We start from the raw sequence: 21,685 nt of genomic DNA, 5'->3' as shown, positions 1-21,685 counted from the left end.
GTGTAGCAAGTATGGAATTCAGGATTCAACAGTGAAACAAGTAACTTCAGTGTTTTCATTTCAAATATAGGGAAGGGAACATTTAATTAAGACAAAGGAATTCCATCAGACACACCAAGGTGAGAGTGGCAAAGTCTTGGCTGTTCCCTCCCAGCCCTCGCTCCTAGACTGGGCTCCACGAGTCGGTCTGTTTTTGTGATTCTGTGCAATGAGTGCTGAGTCCAGTCCCACAGCCCACAGGACCCCTGCTCCTTGAAGACTCCTCCTGGGGGGCTGAAGGTGTGTCGTTTGCTTCCTCAGGCTGTCACTGGAACCATGGGGCCGAGTCATGTCTGCCCGCAGCTGCCGGTATTTGCTTCCCTGGGCACTGAGGTCTGAAGCTCGACGCTGGCAAGAGCCAGCCCTACCCTCTTGGAGGAAATGGCTGAACAGCCTGAGCAACAGCAGATGAAAATTTCCTTCCTCTTCATCCAGCTGCAGGCCCCCCCTGCTGGAGCTCTCCCCTCCGGTTCTCCAGCCGCTGCAGCCTGGACAGCAGCCCCAGGGGGCCCGGAGGAGGGACACATTTTCCCAAGTCCCAGGACTGGCCTCTTGGCAGGCCGGGACCTCAGGCGCACACAGGGCTTGGCTGCTCCTCCCTCACGCCTGCTGCAGAAGGGGGGCTCTGGGACGGGGGAGCCAGCTGCTTTCAGTTGCTCTGCTCTGGAGGAGGAGGAGAGAGAGGAAAAACCCCAGGATCTGGATGGAAGGAGGGGTGGCGTTTGCAGATCCCCACGTCACAGACCTTGCCTGGCCCCTGCCTCCAGGAAATTTGGACGACTACAGCCACTGTCATGCAGCCTTTCTAGCCCAGCTCCCGTAATGAGCGATAAAAGCAGCGATTCCTCCATGGGCTGGGAGCACTGGCCAGCCGTCTCTGTCCCCCAGGACCTGTGGAGCACGGACCCTTGGTCTTGGGATGCCTTGGGATGTTCAGTTCCACAGGCCAACCTGGCTCACCCTACTGACAGGGGTGAAAGTATTACGCTGAAGACAGCTGTTGCCACCTGCCAGGTGCTCCCAAAGAACTGTGAAGAGGGCACCGGCACCACTGGGCGAGCCAGGAGAGCAAGGCTCTACAGATACTCTCCGCGCATTCAGACCAGCCGGAGCTACCCCGCCCTGCCTGCCACTCTGCCTCTCAAGGTAAGAAAGTGTGTGCGGCCGAATCCCCAGACTCCAGCTGTTCCCCTAGAAGAGGAATCGAGCGTGGGGACAAATGAGCCCATGAGGGTTCCCAGTTCCTCCATCCACAGTGGAGGGCGTACACCTCAGTAGCGGAGGTAGTCGCCAGCCACAGTCCCCCGGCCGGGGCCTGTATCTATCCTCCATGTTCTGCCACCTTCCCAGCCATTAGCAACAACTTGTTTGGAAGGAGAGAGTGAATAACTGTTTCCCGAGATTTCTGCCAAAGATAGGAGAAGTAAAGTTAGACGAGGAAGTACATACTTTTAGGGGAAGGCCAGAGGAGGGGCAAAGGAGGCATGCAGACCTTTACTGAGCCCTATGGCGTGCCAGCCATTATGCTAGACATTTTCTTATATCCCATGTATCCTCACAACCTCCCTGAGGAATAGAGGCCCTCCCTGAGGAATATCCCCAGTCCCAGATGGGGGCACTGAGAAGTGGCTAGGCAAAAATCCTCCTCCTGCCCAAAACAAAAGGGCAGAAGCAAAACCTATTCTCCAGAATAGGCTGTGAGTGCTTTGGGGAGGCCTCACTGAATTTTGGGAAGGTTTTCAGAACTGGGGCACAGCTTGGAACTCAGACACAGCTTTACATGCTTGACCTTCCAAGGCCCACATCTACTTCCCATCACCCTCCCCTGCCCCACTGAGGATAGGTAGCTCTGGGCATCAGCCTGCCAGCCTCCATTTCCCAACAGTAAGGGAGCAGTAGGTCATTCTGTGTGATCCTTGGGATCTCTTCCAGCTCTTCAGGGCTATATGCCCAATCACGGCCATGCTGACTCTTTGTTCTTAGCGTCTTATTTTCTGTATCTCTGACTCCACCTCTCATCATGCTGGTGCTCTCCCCCCAGTTCAGGTGTATGGCTCCCAAAATGGGTGGGCGAAATAAAACATTATGCTTTTATTTTCCTTTTCTTCACAGCATGAACAATTTGCTCTATTTCGCACATACATAGGTGACAGCAGTGAGGGTGAGGAAGTGTGTCTGTTGGGGTTGCTGGGATGAGACAGATGAGTAGGGATTCTTGTTGGGACATGTGGAAGTTTAACATGGAGCGGACTCTCAGGGACTTCACAGGAGAAGTGGATGAAATTCACAGCATCAGGAAATGGGTCTTCCATGGGCTCAGAAGTGGTGTGGCTTCATCTAGATTCTGTGGCTGTCTCCTACATGATTCCACACACCATCCTTCCTTTCCCTTTCCCCTTTTAACAGGGAGCCTGTCCAGTTAAGAATCGGGGAGAAAGGATGAGCCCAAGTTCTATTCAAGGGAACTCTTGGAAGAAGAGAGATGCTAGTATGCTTCCTTAAGAAATAGTTTACATTCCTTCTTAGTTCTTGTATCACTCATTTCCTACAGGGATTTAGAAGGAATGACATATCCATGCGTCAGAGCCCTGTCTCTGTATGTGGGGTCACTCAGTAGTTGTTTATGTATTTGAATGCTGGTCTGATAACTTGAAAACTCCATCTTTTCCTACTCTTCCTTCCTGTCTTCTAGATATAAGCCCAAGCCTCAGAACTGTTGTCATTTCTCCAGGGAAAGGCACCTTGGGAGTTGGTCCAAGTGGGTAGATTTTTACCTTGTCTGCCTCATGTAGCCACTTTCGCTAATGGGCTCTGAGATATCTGCCTCCATCTAAAGTAGGGATTGCAAGATTCTGGAACAAAACTTAGATTTGTGTATGAAAGTGTTGAACCAGTGAAAGGGACCGTTAGTAGCTCTGCCTTAAGGGAGAGAAGAGAAGCAAATCTGTGGGGCATTAGGGTAGAAGGTCAATACAGGGTGGGACTTGAAGTGGTTAGGAAACCTGGCTAAAAAAATAAACCTTGAGTTTGCTGGTCAGATGTTGTGATTACCTCCACCATAGGAAGGCAAGTTGGGAAATTAGCACCCTCAGACCACAAGTCCTTTAAATGCCTTATGGCTATTATTAACAAGGTGACCCCTGCCTGGTCTTTTGTGTTAGAGAAAGAAGAAATTAACAGAGATAGATTTTCCATCTGTGCCGTCCTGAGCAGATTAAGGTGTCTGGCTTTGATAAATTAGTGCATGCGAATTCTCCAGTCTTCTCATGCTTCTCATAGCTGTATAAGTCACAGCAAAGAGGCAGAAGGGTGATTAAAAACATCTTCTTGTCACCTATGAATGGAAAGCCCTTGATTACCCACAATGGGAATTATGCTTGATATACTCATGAAAAATGTGATCAATTATATTTGTTAAAGTGAAGTGCTGGTTATATGGAAGAAAAGCCTACATATACTACATGTGTATGATAGGACTGAGGTTCATATATCAACTTTCCAAGCAGAAAAATCTGGATCAAGTGTAAACTCTCCTCTTCGAAATGCTCCAGATGGCTTAATTTATCCTTTCACAGTTGAAACAAATGGGCTCCAATGCGAAAATTATTGACTTAAATCCTTCCAAGTTAGCATAGGGCATAAGCGCAGCAAACAAATCAAATCAATTCGTTCCTAATTTATATAAAAAATAATTATAGCACTTTGTGACCAACATAGGGCTTCCAACGCACTATTTCCTCTTATTGAAACCTCAAAACTCTGTGAGGATATACGTTATTATTATCTCCCCTTCACAGATAAGAAGACAAGATGTTTAGGGATGGTCAGCAATTTACTGGGTCCTATGACTAGAACATGGCGGCTCAGGACAGAACTCAAGTATCCACTTAGAAGCCAGAGCTCTTTCGGCCATCTCTCGGTGTCTTTTGAGAGGGGGGATTTTCTTGGAAGGCAGCCCACTACTTCCTAGAACCTGGGACACTATTCTCCTACTTTCTCCGGTGGGAAAGATGGGAGAAGGACCCTCAGGAATATCAGGTCAAGTGACTAGCCTTGTGTGAATAAGCTCTGTTTTCTAGAAGCAGTGAAGGCCTGGATTTGGAGGACATGGAATTCCAGCTCCTGGCAATGCCATCTGAGGGCTATAACATTCCTGTGGTGAGTCTGTCAGTGTGAATCAGAAATTGTTCCATGGTCTGAGGCCAGAGCCTGCCCTAACGATTTCTTGGACCCCATGTTTTGCTGCCTCTCTGTGGGAACGAGAGGAACTGTCAATGTGCGGCTTGAATTTGGGGCTAAAGATACAAAGACCATACAAAGATAAAGAAAACAGACACAGCACAAGAGAGGGAGCAAAGCTTTCTCTATAATGATTTTGTGAAATTCCCAATTTTTTTAAAACTAGGTCTTCATATCTTACATATTTTATCTTTTGAAATAACAATGACTTTTGGTATGTAAATGACAAAATTTCCCCCCAAATACCATTTTTATAAACCCCACAAAATTTTCAGCTATAGCTTTAAATTTCCCAGAAAGTTTACCTCTCTCCATTGGTCTTCCTTTTTCTCTTCCTCCATCATCTCAAAAGCAATCACATTTTTGAGTTTTTATCACCAGCTTCCAGGAGTGTTCAGGTCTACAAAACAGGATAAAATGAGCAGGACAGACAAGGAGTCCCTGGGAGGTTTATGTGGGAGGGAGCAAGGGATAGGTACTTCTTTTTTAAGGTAGTGGAGGGTAGTGCAGGTCTATTGTCCTACAGGGAGGCCTTGTCAAGCAGACCAGAAAAAAATATTTTTAACTTTCTGTGTCTTGAAGTGTTTTGCTTTAAAATAAGATAAATGTCTGAAATATAAGTCTGTAAAGTGAATTATTTTTTTTAAAGAGTATTTATTTATTTATTTATTTGAGAGAGACAGAGTTAGAGAGGGAGAGGCTGCATGCACAGGCAGGGGGGAGGAGCAAAGGGAGAGGGAGAAGTGGACTCCCTGCTGAGCAAGGACCTCCCCAGTGCAGGACTGGATCCCACGATCCTGGGATCATGACTTGAGCGTCAGGCAGATGCTTAACCAACTGAGGCACCCAGATGTCCCAAAGTGCATTTAATTTTTTTTTTTTTAATATTTTTTATTTATTTATTTGACAGACAGAGATCACAAGTAGGCAGAGAGGCAGGCAGAGAGAGAGAGGAGGAAGCAGACTCCTCGCGGAGCAGAGAGCCCGATGCGGGGCTCGATCCCAGGACCCTGGGATCATGACCCGAGCCGAAGGCAGAGGCTTTAACCCACTGAGCCACCCAGGCGCCCCTGCATTTAATTTTTGATGGGAAGTTTTTATTTAGAGTAAACTTCTCTGGCACTGGAATTTAAGAGATGAAAATGAAACTCTCGTTCTGGGTACTAACTAGCTAAGTGGCCAATAACAACTCACTGAACAAAGCTAGGTTATCATGTTTGTTCTCTGAGGTCTTTCCAGTTCTGACACTCTATATAAAGTATGAATCTATGAATCCAGAGAGGTAATGAAATTGTGTGATGAAATGGAAGTATTAAAACAATCAGCTTGTCCCTAAAGATTAATAATTTTGTCAAATGACCTCTCTGCAAGGAAGATACCTAGTGGGCTAGCCTCTCTCTGGGAGATCTGGGACTTCAGTAGACAGGAGGGTGTTTAAATACATGGTAACACAGTGCCTGGGGCTTAACAGTTAGTTGAATGAGTGAATGAATGAAGGAATGAAACTTTGCAAGGCTGGTTAACATTCAGTGAAATGAAAGAGTCAGTGCCTTTTGAGAACAATAAAACAAATCCCACCATGGAATTTTAAGGACAGAATTCCCAGCTGTCGGTCCCCAAAAGACTGATATTTCCTTCTCTGACCAGATTCCAGGTGAATAAATTTCCTTCTGGCGTTGAATACTGACCCCTACCACCTCCCCATATACTTAAGCAGCCCCTGGAAAAGGTCATTTATGTTATCTGGGATAGAAACTTAATTACCTAAGTTTGTTGACTTTTTCTGGCCTGTCATAAATTTAGAAATGGTTCTGCACATAAAATAGTATTCTAGATAATTCTACCTTTAAATAAAACCTTCTTGGTGAGCAATTTAGAATTTTAAAAAAGAAATTAGAACAAAGACAGAGCTTGCACAAATGCCCATATAGTAATTTAAACAGCAATATAGATAAATGGCAATGGTGTCCCTTTTAAAAGATTTTGGTACTTAGGAGACAGTACTGTTGGTATTGAAAAGATCATCTTTGGTCTATTTTACACTGCATTGGTTTTGATACAGATGTCTTGATTTATTACTTGAATAAATGAAGTCTGAGATAGCAGAACGGGTTTCAATTCTTTTTTATCTTGTGGTTTGCCTCTGTGTTCCCATGACAACGTTTTCTTGCTGTTTTTCTTTCCTTACCCTTTCTTTTCACATTCAAATGCAGAAGTCCTGCGGATCATTGTACTACCCTCGATGATCTATATGATCTATAAGCTACCCTCCAGTGCTACCCTCAAGGAACTATATGCATCATAGCATCTTGATCGGGAGAAGAGGGCAGAGAGCACACAGGCCACTTCACTGTTGGGTGTTCCTGTGACATACAGAATAGCAATTGGAATGGGAGCTAGGACATAGAGACTCTGGCCCTCTTTTTGATTTATGTTAGCTAAGGATGGACAAGTCTCTTCATTCTGGATCTTAACGCCTTGTTTATATGTGAAAAGATTAGACTGCTTTCCTCCCATCTAGTTCTATGATTCTAAGTTCTTGCCAATCCATGTGTGCCTACTTTTTTTTTCCCCCATTTTATTTATTTTTTTCAGCATAACAGTATTCATTGTTTTTGCACAACACCCAGTGCTCCATGCAAAACGTGCCCTCCCTATTACCCACCACCTGTTCCCCCAACCTCCCACCCCTGACCCTTCAAAACCCTCAGGTTGTTTTTCAGAGTCCATAGTCTCTTATGGTTCGCCTCCCCTCCCCAATGTCCATAGCCCCCTCCCCCTCTCCCAATCTCACCTCCCCCCAGCAACCCTAAGTTTGTTTTGTGAGATTAAGAGTCATTTATGGTTTGTCTCCCTCCCAATCCCATCTTGTTTCATTTATTCTTCTCCTATCCCCCTACCCCCCCATGTTGCTTCTCCATGTCCTCATATCAGGGAGATCATATGATAGTTGTCTTTCTCCGATTGACTTATTTCACTAAGCATGATACGCTCTAGTTCCATCCACGTCGTCGCAAATGGCAAGATTTCATTTCTTTTGATGGCTGCATAGTATTCCATTGTGTATATATACCACATCTTCTTTATCCATTCATCTGTTGATGGACATCTAGGTTCTTTCCATAGTTTGGCTATTGTAGACATTGCTGCTATAAACCTCACACCAGTCAGAATGGCTAAAATTAACAAGTCAGGAAATGACAGATGCTGGCGAGGATGTGGAGAAAGGGGAACCCTCCTCCACTGTTGGTGGGAATGAAAGCTGGTGCAACCACTCTGGAAAACAGCATGTGTGCCTACTTTAAAATTCAACCAAAACTACAGCTTTTAATGACAAATCCCTGAAAGTCCGTCATATTTAGAAGTTACTGTGAGTTGGAAAACATCTTTATTGATACAATTAGATGTCTCCTCACTATCTAGAGGGTAAGTAAGAACTAAATACTTTCTTTTAAAAAGGTTTATTTACTTTTAGAGAGAGAGTACAAGCAGGGGAAGGACAGAGGGAGAGGGAGAGAGAGAATCACAAGCAGACCCCCTGCTGAGTGCAGAGCCCAATTCCAGGCTCTGTCTCAGGACCCTGAGATCACGACCTGAGCTGAAACCGTGGGTCAGATGCTAAACAAACTGAGCCAGCCAGGCACCCCAGAACTAAATACATCTTAGAACACTTTACACCAACTGTTCATTGTTTTTATAAAATATTAGCTGCATTAGTCAAGTATTAGTTTAGCCTGAGACATTTGGACAAAGAGACTAAAATTGAGTGTTTTTTATAACTATACAAGGAGTTTTGTTTTGTTTTTCTCTCATATTAAAAAGGAAATAAATGCTGAGCAGGATTGTTCTATGTTTCAGTCTCTGGAATCAATTATTCAGCAAAGGAACTATTTGGAAATCAATTCTAATCAGAAATTAAGACCCAGAATGGTGAAGAGACTTTTCCTCACTTCACTAGTTTGAGTTCGTTCCAACAGATTGCCTCAGTTTAAATTTGAAGGTTTGTGTCCTTGGACAAAAGTGTTCTACTTGTAAGATTTAGTTAAGATTCTTGGTTGTGTATAATTGAAATCCTCAAGGATACTTTATCCCAAATGCAAGGCACTCATTGGAAGAACACGTGTGTAAGAGTAGAGTCTCAGAGAACCCTAGGGCCTCAGGACCAGTTGGTGAGGGCTCCAGAGATTTCAGGGCTCTCTCTGTATCTCTTTTCTCTGTTGGTCTCTGGTCTTCTCTGAATCATTTTTTCTCTTTCTGCACATCTGCTTCCTCTGTTCCCTCTTCCACAGCAGGGAGGATGACCACCCATAATTTCCAGGTTTCTATCTCCTTTCTTTAGAGACAATTTAGACTAAGACTGGAGCCCTTAAGCCTGCTTCCCAGTCCCCCAGGAAGAGGCTCGTTTGTCCAGCGTGGGTTGGGTGTCCCCCAGTTTACTATGGTGGGGGCAGGGGCAGGAACAGCTCACGAGACACTATCAGGTCTGTTGAGAGCCCAAAGATGGTGATATATATGTACATCTTAGAAAGGGACATTTTCTAGAAATTAATGAGACATGGAAAGGAGGGGAGCAAATTTGGATGAACAACCTAATAAATGACCAAAAACACTTTTACTAAATTTATAAAGTGATCACTTTGTGTAAATGTCCTATCTGAGCCTTCTCAAATTTTAAGGAAGCCAGTTTTTATAGCCTTTGGGGAGATTTTTTAAAAAGAGCACACCTGAACTAAGCAATATATTAGAATCAAACTATTGCCTGATATGGTTATGAATAAATAGATTTACTTCTAGAATTTGATACTGGCTATGACATTGTAAGTTTTCTCTTTCAAATATGTTTCTTCTTCATAGACTTTTCAGAGACCATAAGAGACTGGAAGATTACAACAAATCTAAGTCCTTAGTGAAAGTGGGGCTCTGTACTGGGCAGATCACCATTTCAGATTCTACATGTGATCTCTCCCATTTTATAGCAACTCGCTGGGACTCCTGACCCATGTATTCAAGAAATAAGAACAAAAAAAATCGTAAAGATAAACCACATTCCTTGAACTGGGTTATACTGATTCTGTGAACTAATCCATATCAATGAAAACAAAAGGTGGGGGGCACCTGGATGGCTTAGTCTTTAAGCATCCTTCAGCTTAAATCCCTGGGATCCTGGGATTGAGCCCCACATCGGGCTCCTTGCTCAGCAGGAAGCCTGCTTCTCCCTTTACTACTCCCTCTGCTTGTGTTCCCTTTTTTGCTATCTCTGTCTCTGTCAAATAAATGAATTAAATCTTTAAAAAAACAAAAACAAAGAAAAAGGTGGGCACAAGAAGGAACAATGGTTCCATCAGTTCACGTTGTTGGGCTATAGCGGGGCGGCAGGTTTTAGAGGTTCCTTTTCCCTCCTTCTGAAGTCATCAGCAGCTGTGATCCTTTTTTGGCTGCCCTTTGTGTTGTGCATATTTCCTGTGATTATATTTAGTAAATTTTAACTTTTTGGAATTTAACTTTCAATTTTCAGGATGTGTGGTTTTATATTAACCTTTCAACTACTGGGTCCAGCAGATTATGTGAGCCAAAAATCTTCAGGGCATTACTCAAGCACTTATACTGTCGTATTATTTGAAGATCCCACTTTATCAGCAAGGAGCTTGGTTTCTCTTTATTGAATTCTCTAAGTGATTATATGATGAAGGAACAAGTAAAATGTCACACCATTTATCCCATGCCACAAGAAGAAAGATCTCAGGAGCTTGTTACATTTTTCGATCTTTTCCCATAAAGAATTTCAACTATGGCAGAAATAATAAATAAAAATAATGGTAAAGGTAAATAGTAATAAAGAATCAGGTCTGGGAGGCGCCTGGGTGGCTCAGTGGGTTAAAGCCTCTTGCCTTTGGCTCAGGTCATGATCCCAGAGTCCTGGGATCGAGCCCCGCATCGGGCTCTCTGCTTGGCAGGAGCCTGCTTCCTCCTCTCTCTCTGCCTGCCTCTATGCCTACTTGTGATCTCTGTCAAATAAATAAATAAAATCTTAAAAAAAAAAAACCAGGTCTAGGAAATATAAATAAGGATCAAGATGTAGAAGAGATCAAGCGAAAATCAGGAAAAGAACAAGGAGAACAACATAAATGTTTACAGAGCTGGTGTTGTTCAGAGTCAGATTGGGATCCGTTTTTCTGGGCATCCATGCTGTAAGGGATGTGGTTAGCTGCATAGTGCCCATTGTGAGAAGGGAAGGAGGGGAGGGAAGGAGAAGGGGAAATAGGAAGGAAGGAGGAAAGGAAGGGGGGAAGGAAGGTTTATTTAACATGTTCCACAGAAATAATTCTCTCAGAAAACCAAATTCTGTTTTCCCTTTCAAATAGCAATAAAAAATAACACCTTGGGGGTGCCTGGGTGGCTAAGTTGTTAAGCATCTGCCCTTGGCTCAGATCATGATCCTAGGGTCCTGGGATCGAGCCCTACATCTGGCTTTGCTCAGTAGGGATCCTGCTTCTCCCTCTCCCACTCCCCCTGCTTGTGCTCTCTCTCTCTCTCTGTCAAATAAATAAAATCTTAAAAAAAAAAACCCAAAAACCTCTAAACCTCAACTTCTTTAATGGAAAGAAGAAGAAATAACACCCATCTCATGTAGTTAGTTGTAAAGTGTGTTAAATAAACTAATTATGCAGATTGCCTTTTATTAGAGGTACTTAATTAACTGCGGCTGGTGTAATTCTTAATACTGTGGGCTCAAGTCCTCTCCTTCCACCCCATTTTAAAAGATTAAAAAAAAACAACCTTTTGGATAAAATCTTTTCTAAGAAGCACTTGATATTTACTATTACCTTGTTTCTTTAGATGTATATACCACATAATTTAACTTTCTTGATAACTTAAGTAATTATTATAATAGCAATATTGTTTGCTGGCCACTTTCATTTGTAAGACTATTTGCTTTGTACAAATACTCTGTTCTCTGAGTTCTTACTGTTTTTTAGTCATTTTTCAGTTTCCTTCATGTTGGCCTAATCCCTCTTACTGCTATTTGCGTGCTTACTTCTAAGAGAATTTTTAAATCCACCACAGGCCAGTAAACTAACAAATAACTAAACTAACAAATTTGTTAAAATTGTAAAGTAAGTGTATTAATTATGGAAAGTAAAAGTGAGGGGTTGAGTGGCTCATCTAACAAAAAAATCTCATGAGTTTTAATACAGAATTTTGTGTGTGTGTTGTGTGTTCAGACATGATACTTTTGCTCTCTATAACTATGGTTTCAATCTGGATGAATAGTTGCTAAAGAAATAACTTCTGGATTCGTTCATTCAATAACTATTTCTTGATCATTGTTCTAGGCACTGGGGATACAGCAGTGAATAAGACAAGCTCACATACTCTGGTAGGAGCAGGAAATGAAACAAGCAAACAAGACATGAACATACAACTTCAGATTGTGACAGGTACCTGGAAGAAAATAAAACGGAAGGAAGTGGTGAGATGAGGGGTGTTAGAATGAATAGTCTATTTGTGTGATGAGAATTGGCCTCATGGAGGAGGTGACTTTTTTTTTTTTTTAAGATTTTATGTATTTATTTGACAGAGAGAGAGATCACAAGTAGGCAGAGAGGCAGGCAGAGAGAGAAGGAAGCAGGCTCCCTGCAGAGCAGAGAGCCCTATGCGGGGCTCGATCCCAGAACCCTGAGATCATGACCTGAGCCGAAGGCAGCGGCTTAATCCACTGAGCCACTCAGGCGCCCCTGGAGGAGGTGACTTTTGAATTAAGACTTGAATGACAGGCAGGAACCAGCTGTGGAAGATCAGGGAGGGGACGGTTCAAGGCAAGGCTTAGCACAAGAGTCCCACGTACCTGCAGGATCACTAGTGAGCATTAGTTATGAGAAAAGTCAAAGCCATAGGAAGGGACAGATCATGTAGAGCTTCACGGACTCAGAAAGAAGTTTGAATTTTATTCTACATACAATGGGGAGCTGTTGGAGAGTTTTAAACAGGAGAGGAACCCAGAAATTAAGGGAAGAGGGGGTGCATTGATGAAGTAACTTCCCTAGTCACTCTACAGATTACTATAGTTACTACAGTTACCTGTAGTTACTGTACAGATTACAGGATGTAATATTCCTGCTGCCCACATCCTAATCGTATGGAAAAATCCTTGAGGCACACAGTTTAACTTCCTCCGGATGATAGGGAGCACTCATTTTTCCTTCAAAGTCCTTTAGTTCTGAACTATAGATTTTATTTGTTTGTTTGTGTGTTTATTTATTTATTTATTTATTTATTTGACACAGAGAGAATGAATCCAAGCAGAGAGAGCAGCAGAGGGAGAGGGAGAAGCAGACCCTCTGCTGAGCAGAGAACCTGATGCGGGCTTGATCCCAGGACCCCAGGATCATGACCTGAGCCAAAGGCAGATGCTTAACCGACTGAGCCACCCAGGCACCCCTATTTCTGAGCTATAGAGCTATGATGAATTCCTGAAGGAGTAAGTCACGTAGAGGGTGGAGAATACTCCAGGTCCTCAAGCATATGAGGTTTCCCTGAATGAAACTGCATTCTAATGATAGACAATTGAGCAGATCCTTTCAATATTTGTAACCTTAAAAACTCTGATTTTGTTTAGGATAATGATGTTTAGGATTTAAATTAATAAAATCTTTCTTTTTCTATTATTACAAAATGTATTGCACATAATGGGTGCTCCATAAATATAACCTCCAGATTGTTTATGGCATAGTCACTGTAAGCGACCTCCTCTTTTACTAATTCCTTCACTTCTTTCCTCATGTCCTTTAGTTCCTCCACTTCACATTTGCAAGGCATTAAACTGTGAGGCCTCCAGGCTGGTGACTTGTCAAGCAAGGGGTAGTTGGTACTGTTGGAGTCAATCCAAAGTAGAATAAAATCTCAAACTATCTATGGGATCATAACTTTAGCATAGTGGTATTTTTATGATAATATATTTCTCTTGTGGCTTAGACTAATGTTTAGGGATTTCTTGGGTGGGCCTGTGGCCAAGGAATTACCATAATATTTCTGTTTGGCTCAGCTTGTTGACCTACTTTTCGCAATCTACTTTGCAAATAATCTCTGTGAATGATGTTCCCTCAATAGTGATAACTATTCTCCTGAAGAACCAGCTTTATTCCATGTTTTGAGCAACCTACAAAATAAATATTTTCACCATAAATAATCATTCCTACTTTTCATGCCATTTGAGAAAGCTTAATGGCAGAATTCTTTCTATTTTCATCCTCAATCTGTTTTAGGAAGTGAACTGTTCCTTACAGTTCTCTACAAAGTGCACTTTCACCTTTTTATGCTGTTTTGTGAACCATTTATGGTTGGTTGCCTTCTGTGCATTTACTGGCCTGTCTTGTTGTTTGTAGCCTCTGAGGCCCTTTGGGAAAAGAAAAAACATTACAAAAATACTGTTGAGTATTGTAAGTTACTTTAAGCATTGTTAAAAGAATTTTTTAAATGTTTCTGTAGGTTCTTTGGGCATAAAACAGGTGGGAGATTCTTCTCCTGCTTTCTATAAGCCTGAAGTTTGAGGCAAACAAACCTATACGCAAAGAGGCATTTTAGACATATACAAGAAACATCAGCAGAGTGAGGACAAAGGCTTGCAACTTTGGGTGATAATCAGTGCAAGCCTGCACTCTGGTGATGGCCTCAGGATTTGGGGAGAAAAGTCACCACCTCTCTTCCATTTTTTCAGGGGAAGATCCATACTGGAGACAGGCCTCAGGGGTTTCTGAGTGAAGAAAGGAAAAACATGGCTGACTGATAGACTATAAAGAGGATTTGAGTATGGAGTTTCTCCTGAGTTTGCTTGTGAATTTCCTTATTTATTAATAAGGAACGTAACAACTAATATAATCATGTACACATAGAGTGAATGTTTTCCTAACTGAAAACTAGGATTTCTGTGTTGTAAGTTTATACCTTTTATTCAAAATATAAAAAATAAATTTAAAATAATAGACTGCTTTACTGAATAAAAAAATGCCATGAAAAGAAGCACATATTTCAGCACAAAAATACGCATCATTTAATGCAAAATTGAAGAATTTGGAGTCAGGACCAGAAAATCTGGACCTGGACTGCCATGTTTGTGCAATAGAGAGAGGTAGTAGCCTCCCCTGGGTTGGAGATTTCTCCTCACCCTGGAAGATTTCCCTTCCCAGGTGGCAGGCAGTGATGGCAGCTGATAAAGGCTACTTTGCAAAGCGTTGCTAAAAGATGGCAGACACACAGGAATGGGTCCTGTAAGCTTGATCAAAGTCAGTGAATCTGAATCTGTTTCCTCCTCAGCATGTGCAGGGAGGTAGGGAGGGGAGGTTGGGCTTGGGATGCCTCTTTGAATGTGTCTCCTTGTGTAAGGACTACAATCTTGCCTATAGCATGTGAAGGCTTCTGTCATTTGGACAGCAAACCAAAGCAGGTGATCCAGGCTGGGAGTGAGCAGAATGTGGCCTCTGAAGAAAAGTGAGGTTTAGAACTTTGTGACACTATAGCAATATGTCAGTTCACAACAGAAATGTATACATTGGATTTTCTGCATCTTTCTTCCCAGACAAAATGAGGTTGAGACCTCTCAGGCCCCTTAAGCATGAAGACAAGCCAAGGAATCCATAGCATTAAGATCCCCCCTTTTGCAGGCTTGCCTAGTCTATCCTGCACGTGCAACAGTCTTTGCCTTGTGAAAAAATTAGTTCCTGTTCAGTTAATAACAGAAAAAAGAAGAAAATAAGTTATTCAAGAATTATAACTATAATAGGTATCAAAAGCCATCACCATGTTCAGAGAGCCATTTCATTATTTTTCATAAATCACATTAAAATCTTGCTCCATACCTCCATCTTCCTGGACTAGCAATAAATTCAGTCTGGATATTATCAGGGTTTCCTGTCCACTAAAATTGGGCCAAGGGGCAAAAGATTTCCATGGTACGAAAACATTCATGAATTCTTGCATTTACTTGCTCCTTCAGCACATGGTCAGCCATGTTTGAGAGCACGGACCCCCAAGCCAGACTCCAGGTATGAGTCTCAGCTCTGCCTACACCTTCCTAGCAAGGTAGGCTTGCTTGGGTGAGTTACTTAATCTTTCTGTACCTCAGTTTCCTCATCTGTGAGTTCCTACCAGATAGGAAAAAAGAATTAATATCTAATTTGTAAGGCATTTGGGCCCATGCCTGGCACAGAGTACGCAGATGCTGGAGAACTCCAGCCTCGATCCAACTTCGACGACCAGCTCCAATTTTTTTTTTTTTCAGCATAACAGTATTCATTGTTTTTGCACAACACCCAGTGCTCCATGCAAAACATGCCTTCCCTATTACCCACCACCTGTTCCCCCAACCTCCCACCCCTGACCCTTCAAAACCCTCAGGTTGTTTTTCAGAGTCCATAGTCTCTTATGGTTAGCCTCCCCTTCCAATTTTTCTTTTTTATAAACATATAATGTATTTTTATCCCCAGGGGTACAGGTCTGTGAATCGCCAGGTTTACACACTTCACAGCACTCACCATAGCACATACCCTCCCCAATGTCCATAACCCCCTCCCCCTCTCCCAACCCCACCTCCCCCCAGCCACCCCCAGTTTGTTTTGTGAGATTAAGAGTCACTTATGGTTTGTCTCCCTCCCAATCCCATCTTGTTTCATTTATTCTTCTCCTATCGCACTAACCCCCCATGTTGCTTCTCCATGTCCTCATATGATAGTTGTCTTTCTCTGATTGACTTATTTCACTAAGCATGATACCCTCTAGTTCCATCCACATCGTCGCAAATGGCAAGATTTCATTTCTTTTGATGGCTGCATAGTATTCCATTGTGTATATATACCACCTTTTCTTTATCCATTCATCTGTTGATGGACATCTAGGTTCTTTCCATAGTTTGGCTATTGTAGACATTGCTGCTATAAACATTCGGGTACACGTGCCCCTTCGGATCACTATGTTTGTATCTTTAGGGTAAATACCCAGTACTGCAATTGCTGGGTCATAGGGTAGCTCTATTTTCAACATTTTGAGGAACCTCCATGCTGTTTTCCAGAGTGGTTGTGTAGATTGCTTTAGGTAGCATAGACATTTTCACAATATTTATTCTTCCAATCCAGGAGCGTGGAACATTTTTCCATTTCTTTGTGTCTTCCTCAATTTCTTTCATGAGTACTTTATAATTTTCTGCATATAGATTCTTAGCCTCCTTGGTTAGATTTATTCCTAGGTATCTTATAGTTTTGGGTGCAATTGTAAATGGGATTGACTCCTTAATTTCTCTTTCTTCTGTCTTGTTGTTGGTGTACAGAAATGCAACTGATTTCTGTGCATTGATTTTATATCCTGACACTTTACTGAATTCCTGTACAAGTTCTAGCAGTTTTGGAGTGGAGTCTTTTGGGTTCTCCACATATAGTATCATATCATCTGCAAAGAGTGATAGTTTGACTTCTTTGCCAATTTGGATGCCTTTAATTTCTTTTTGTTGTCTGATTGCTGAGGCTAGGACTTCTAGTACTATGTTGAATAGCAGTGGTGATAATGGACATCCCTGCCGTGTTCCTGACCTTAGCAGAAAAGCTTTCAGTTTTTCTCCATTGAGAATGATATTTGCGGTGGGTTTTTCATAGATGGCTTTGATAATATTGAGGTATGTGACCAGCTCCAATTTTGATCACCAATACTCCATCCACCCTAACCTTTGCCAAACTGCCTCTCATTCAAGGCTGTGTGCCTTCAGGTCTGGCAGTTCCATTGCTTCTGTACCCCAGGGCCTGGGGTCTGGACTCCCTCTCTGCTTCTGGAAAAGGAACACATAGGTAGTAGACAAGTTAGGAACCGGGTGGGCAGGTTTGGTTTCAAACCTACCTGTAGGTTTGAATGATGATTCCTTTCCTTACCCTCTTCCATCTCCAAGTTTAAAGACCAAGGTTATTACTTTCTTTGTCTAATAGTAACTTTTGTGTTATGTGAAACTTGTATGTGAATTCTCCATCAAGTCATCATCTACTGCAGTCTGGATCAGATGGACCTGGAGAAAAGGAAATGCACTGAAGCTCAGAACTACAGGGAAAAAAAAAAAAGAGAGCGCTTTGTAGTTAGAAGCATGAAGTAATTTGCCTCAGATTCTAAAACAAGGTTGGGAATGGGAGGCAGAAATATGAAATCATGCCTGATTTTTTTGATAAAATCCTGACTAAGAGCAAGCCATTTCATAAACACACCCACCCTTCCTTTAATTTCTGCCCTCTCTTACTTAAAACTTCCCTGAGGGCACTGCCTCTGAGCAGTCCCCCAGGATTAAACAGGATTCACATTGTACTCTTGCCAAGCTCAAGCAACACCCTCCTCTCCCAGAAACTTGTTTTAGGATCTTTAGCATCTTCTAACAGACGGGAAATGTCTGAGAGACACTGTGCTTTGACATATAAACTTCTCCAAGGCATGGCAGAAGGCTTGGCTTAATGGGAAGGGCACTGAAAAAAAAAAAATCAAGAGAAAATTCACAAATTCATGTCAATAAATTATTCTACACCTTAAATGGTTTGGAGAGGGGTGCCTGGGTGGCTCAGTGGGTTAAGGCCTCTGCCTTCAGCTCAGGTCATGATTCCAGGGTCCTGGGATCGAGCCCTGCATCAGGCTCTCTGCTCGGTGGGGAGCCAGCTTCCTCCTCTCTCTCTGCCTGCCTCTCTGCCTACTTGTGATCTCTGTCTGTCAAATAAATAAATGAAATCTTTAAAAAAAATGGCTTTATGAGGTTTTTAATTATTAGACTACATTCTAAAAACAAAACACTAAGACTGTGTCTGCCTGGCTTAAGTAAAAAGGATGGAGTTACAGAAAATTTGGGTTTTACAAAAATTTCTTGATAAATTATGCTGGTTCTCTCAATCCAATATCTTAGATTCTTCATTGGAGAAGTGTCTGTTCATTTTTTTTGACATGATTATCTGTTTTCTGTGTGTTGAGTTTAAGAAGTTCTTTGTAGATCCTGGATATCAAACTTTTGTCTGTACTGTCATTTGTGAATATCTTCTCCCATTCCGTGGGTTGCCTCTTTGTTTTGTTGACTGTTTCCTTTGTTGTGCAGAAGCTTTTGATCTTAATGAAGTCCCAAAAGTTCATTTTCGCTTTTGTTTCCTTTGCCTTTGGAGACATATCTTGAAAGAAGTTGTTGTGGTTGATATCAAAGAGGTTACTACCTATGTTCTCCTCTAGGATTCTGATGGGTTTCTGTCTCATGTTGAGGTCTTTTATCCATTTCGAGTTTTTCTTTGTGTATGGTGTAAGAGAATGGTCAAGTTTCATTCTTCTACATATAGCTGTCCAATTTTTCCAGCACCATTTATTGAAGAGACTGTCTTTTTTCCATTGTATATTTTTTCCTGCTTTGTCGAAGATTATCATCTTCGACCATCGAGTTGAGGGTCCATATCTGGGCTCTCCACTCTGTTCCACTGGTCTATGTGTCTGTTTTTATGCCAGTACCATACTGTCTTGGTGATCACAGCTTTGTAGTAAAGCTTTAAATCAGGTAATGTGATGCCCCCAGTTTTGTTTTTCTTTCTCAGCATTTCCTTAGCAATTTGGGGTCTCTTCTGATTCCATACAAATTTTAGGATTATTTGCTCCAGCTCTTTGAAAAATACCGGTGGAATTTTGATCAGAATGGCATAGTATAAGTATAAATTATAGTATAAGTATAAATAAGTATAGATTGCTCTAGGCAGTATAGACATTTTAACAATGTTTATTCTGCTGAACCAAGAGCATGGAATGGTCTTCCATCTTTTTGTGTCTTCTTCAATCTCACTCATGAGTGTTCTGTAGTTCCTTGAGTACAGATCCTTTACCTCTTTGGTTAGGTTTATTCCCAGGTATCTTATGGTTCTTGGTGCTATAGTAAATGGAATCGATTCTCTAATTTGCCTTTCTGTATTTTCATTGTTAGTGTATAAGAAAGCCACTGATTTCTGTACATTGACTTTGTATCCTGCCACGTTACTGAATTGCTGTATGAGTTCTAGTAGTTTGGGGGTGGAGTCTTTGGGGTTTTCCATATAAAGAATCACGTCATCTGCGAAGAGAGAGTTTGACTTCTTCATTGCCAATTTGGATACCTTTTATTTCTCTTTGTTGTCTGATTGCCATTGCTAGGACTTCTAATTCTATGTTGAACAAGAGTGGTGAGAGTGGGCATCCTTGTTGTGTTCCTGATCTCAACAGGAAGGCTGCAAGCTTTTTCCCATTGAGGACAATATTTGCTGTGGGTCTTTCATAGATAGATTTTATGAAGTTCAGAAATGTTCCCTCTATTCCTATACTTTGAAGCATTTTAATCAGGAACGGATGCTGGATTTTGTCCAATGCTTTTTCTGCATCAATTGAGAGGACCATGTGGTTCTTCTCTCTTCTCTTATTGATTTGTTCTAGCACATTGATTGATTTGTAAATGTTGAACCACCCTTGCAACCCAGGGATGAATCCCACCTGGTCATGGTGGATAATCTTTTTAATGTGCTGCTGGATTCTATTTACTAGGATCTTGTTGAGAATCTTAGCATCCATATTCATCAGTGATATTGGTCTGAAATTCTCCTTTTTGGTAGGGTCTTTGCCTGGTTTGGGGATCAGGGTAATGCTGGTTTCATAAAAAGAGTCTGGAAGTTTTTCTTCTGCTTCAATTTTTTGAAACAGCTTCAGGAGAATTGGTGTTATGAACTTTTGGGACTTCCTCAAGATCAAAAGCTTCTGCACAGCAAAGGAAACAGTCAACAAAACAAAAAGGCAACCCATGGAATGGGAGAAGATATTTGCAAATGACAGTGCAGACAAAAGGTTGATATCCAGGATCTATAAAGAACTCCTCAAACTCAACACACACAGAACAGATAATCATATCAAAAAAATGGGCAGAAGATATGAACAGACACTTCTCCAATGAAGACATACAAATGGCTTTCAGACACATGAAAAAATTCTCATCATCACTAGCCATCAGGGAGATTTAAATTAAAACCTCATTGAGGTATCACCTTACACCAGTTAGAATGGCCAAAATTAGCAAGACAGAAAACAATGTACAACGTTTGTTGGAGAGGATGTGGAGAAAGGGGAACCCTCTTACACTGTGGGTGGGAATGCAAGTTGGTGCAGCCACTTTGGAGAACAGTGTGGAGATTCCTCAGGAATTAAAAATAGAGCTTCCCTATGACCCTGCAATTGCACTGCTGGGTATTTACCCCAAAGATACAGATGGAGTGAAAAGAAGGGCCATCTGTACCCCAATGTTTATAGCAGCAATGGCCACGGTCGCCAAACTGTGGAAAGAACCAAGATGCCCTTCAACGGACGAATGGATAAGGAAGATGTGGTACATATACACGATGGAGTATTATGCCTCCATCAGAAAGGATGAATACCCAACTTTTGTAGCAATATGGACGGGACTGGAAGAGATTATGCTGAGCGAAATAAGTCAAGCAGAGAGAGTCAAGTTTCATATAGTTTCACTTATTTGTGGAGCATAACAAAGAACATGGAGGACATGGGGAGATGGAGAGGAGAAGGGAGTTGAGGGAAATTGGAAGGGGAGATGAACCATGAGAGACTATGGACTCTGAAAAACAACCTGAGGGTTTTGAAGGGGCGGGGGGTGGGAGTTTGGGGAACCAGGTGGTGGGTAATAGGGAGGACATGTATTGCATGGAGCACTGGGTGTGGTGCAAAAACAATGAATACTGTTACACTGAAAATAAATAAATAAATAAAAAATAAATTAAAAAATAAATCACAAGTTTACATACAGGCAGTAGGCTATTTTGTGACTCCTAACCAAAGGGAATCACTTCTGGTCCTGAATTCCCTACCAACTAAAAACAGGAGCTTATCTTATAGGTTGAGATTTGGAATAAGATTCACTGATTTTGCAAATAAAAATAGCAATATTTGAGACATACTTTTACTTTTCAGTGTAAGTATTTGTTGTTTATCTGAAATTCAAATTTATTGGTGTTCTATATTTTATCTAGCAACCTTGTTTGGAGGTGGACTTGTCAACTCTTTGTTTGGAGTCAACTTGTTGCCCTCAGCTAGCTAAGGGATCTTGGACAAATTACTTAACTTCTCTGAGCCTCACTTTCTTTGTGCCCCTCCATTGTTGTGAGCATTCTTTTCATGGAGGATGTCAAGCACTTGCACAGTTCTTGCACATAGCTGATCAAGTTCCTACTAAATTATAGGTGTTATCATAATCACAGATAACTCTGTTACTTGTAGTTTCAATTGTCACCTAGTTTTGCCTAATATTACCTATTATTACCTAGTTTCAAGTATTTCTATACAAATCTTACCTCTTTTACTAGAAGTTGGGATCCACTTCTGCACAGGCTTGCACAGA

The 21,685-nt window shown here is 41.8% G+C and overlaps 1 protein-coding gene across 1 annotated transcript in view; it reads left to right on the top strand.

Moving 5' to 3' along the window:
- The first annotated feature begins 420 nt into the window (after window positions 1-420).
- PSD3 (pleckstrin and Sec7 domain containing 3) overlaps window positions 421-21,685 on the top strand; it is a 614,599-nt gene continuing 593,334 nt past the window's right edge. The window contains exon 1 of the mRNA XM_045991818.1: window positions 421-1,185. Within this exon, the coding sequence (XP_045847774.1) occupies window positions 421-1,185 (765 nt within the window). The remainder of the gene's footprint in view (window positions 1,186-21,685) is intronic.

The sequence above is a fragment of the Meles meles genome, chromosome 2, assembly GCF_922984935.1.
Source record: "Meles meles chromosome 2, mMelMel3.1 paternal haplotype, whole genome shotgun sequence".
Classification (NCBI taxonomy): domain Eukaryota; kingdom Metazoa; phylum Chordata; class Mammalia; order Carnivora; family Mustelidae; genus Meles; species Meles meles.
This window is presented reverse-complemented; position numbering and strand designations above follow the sequence as displayed.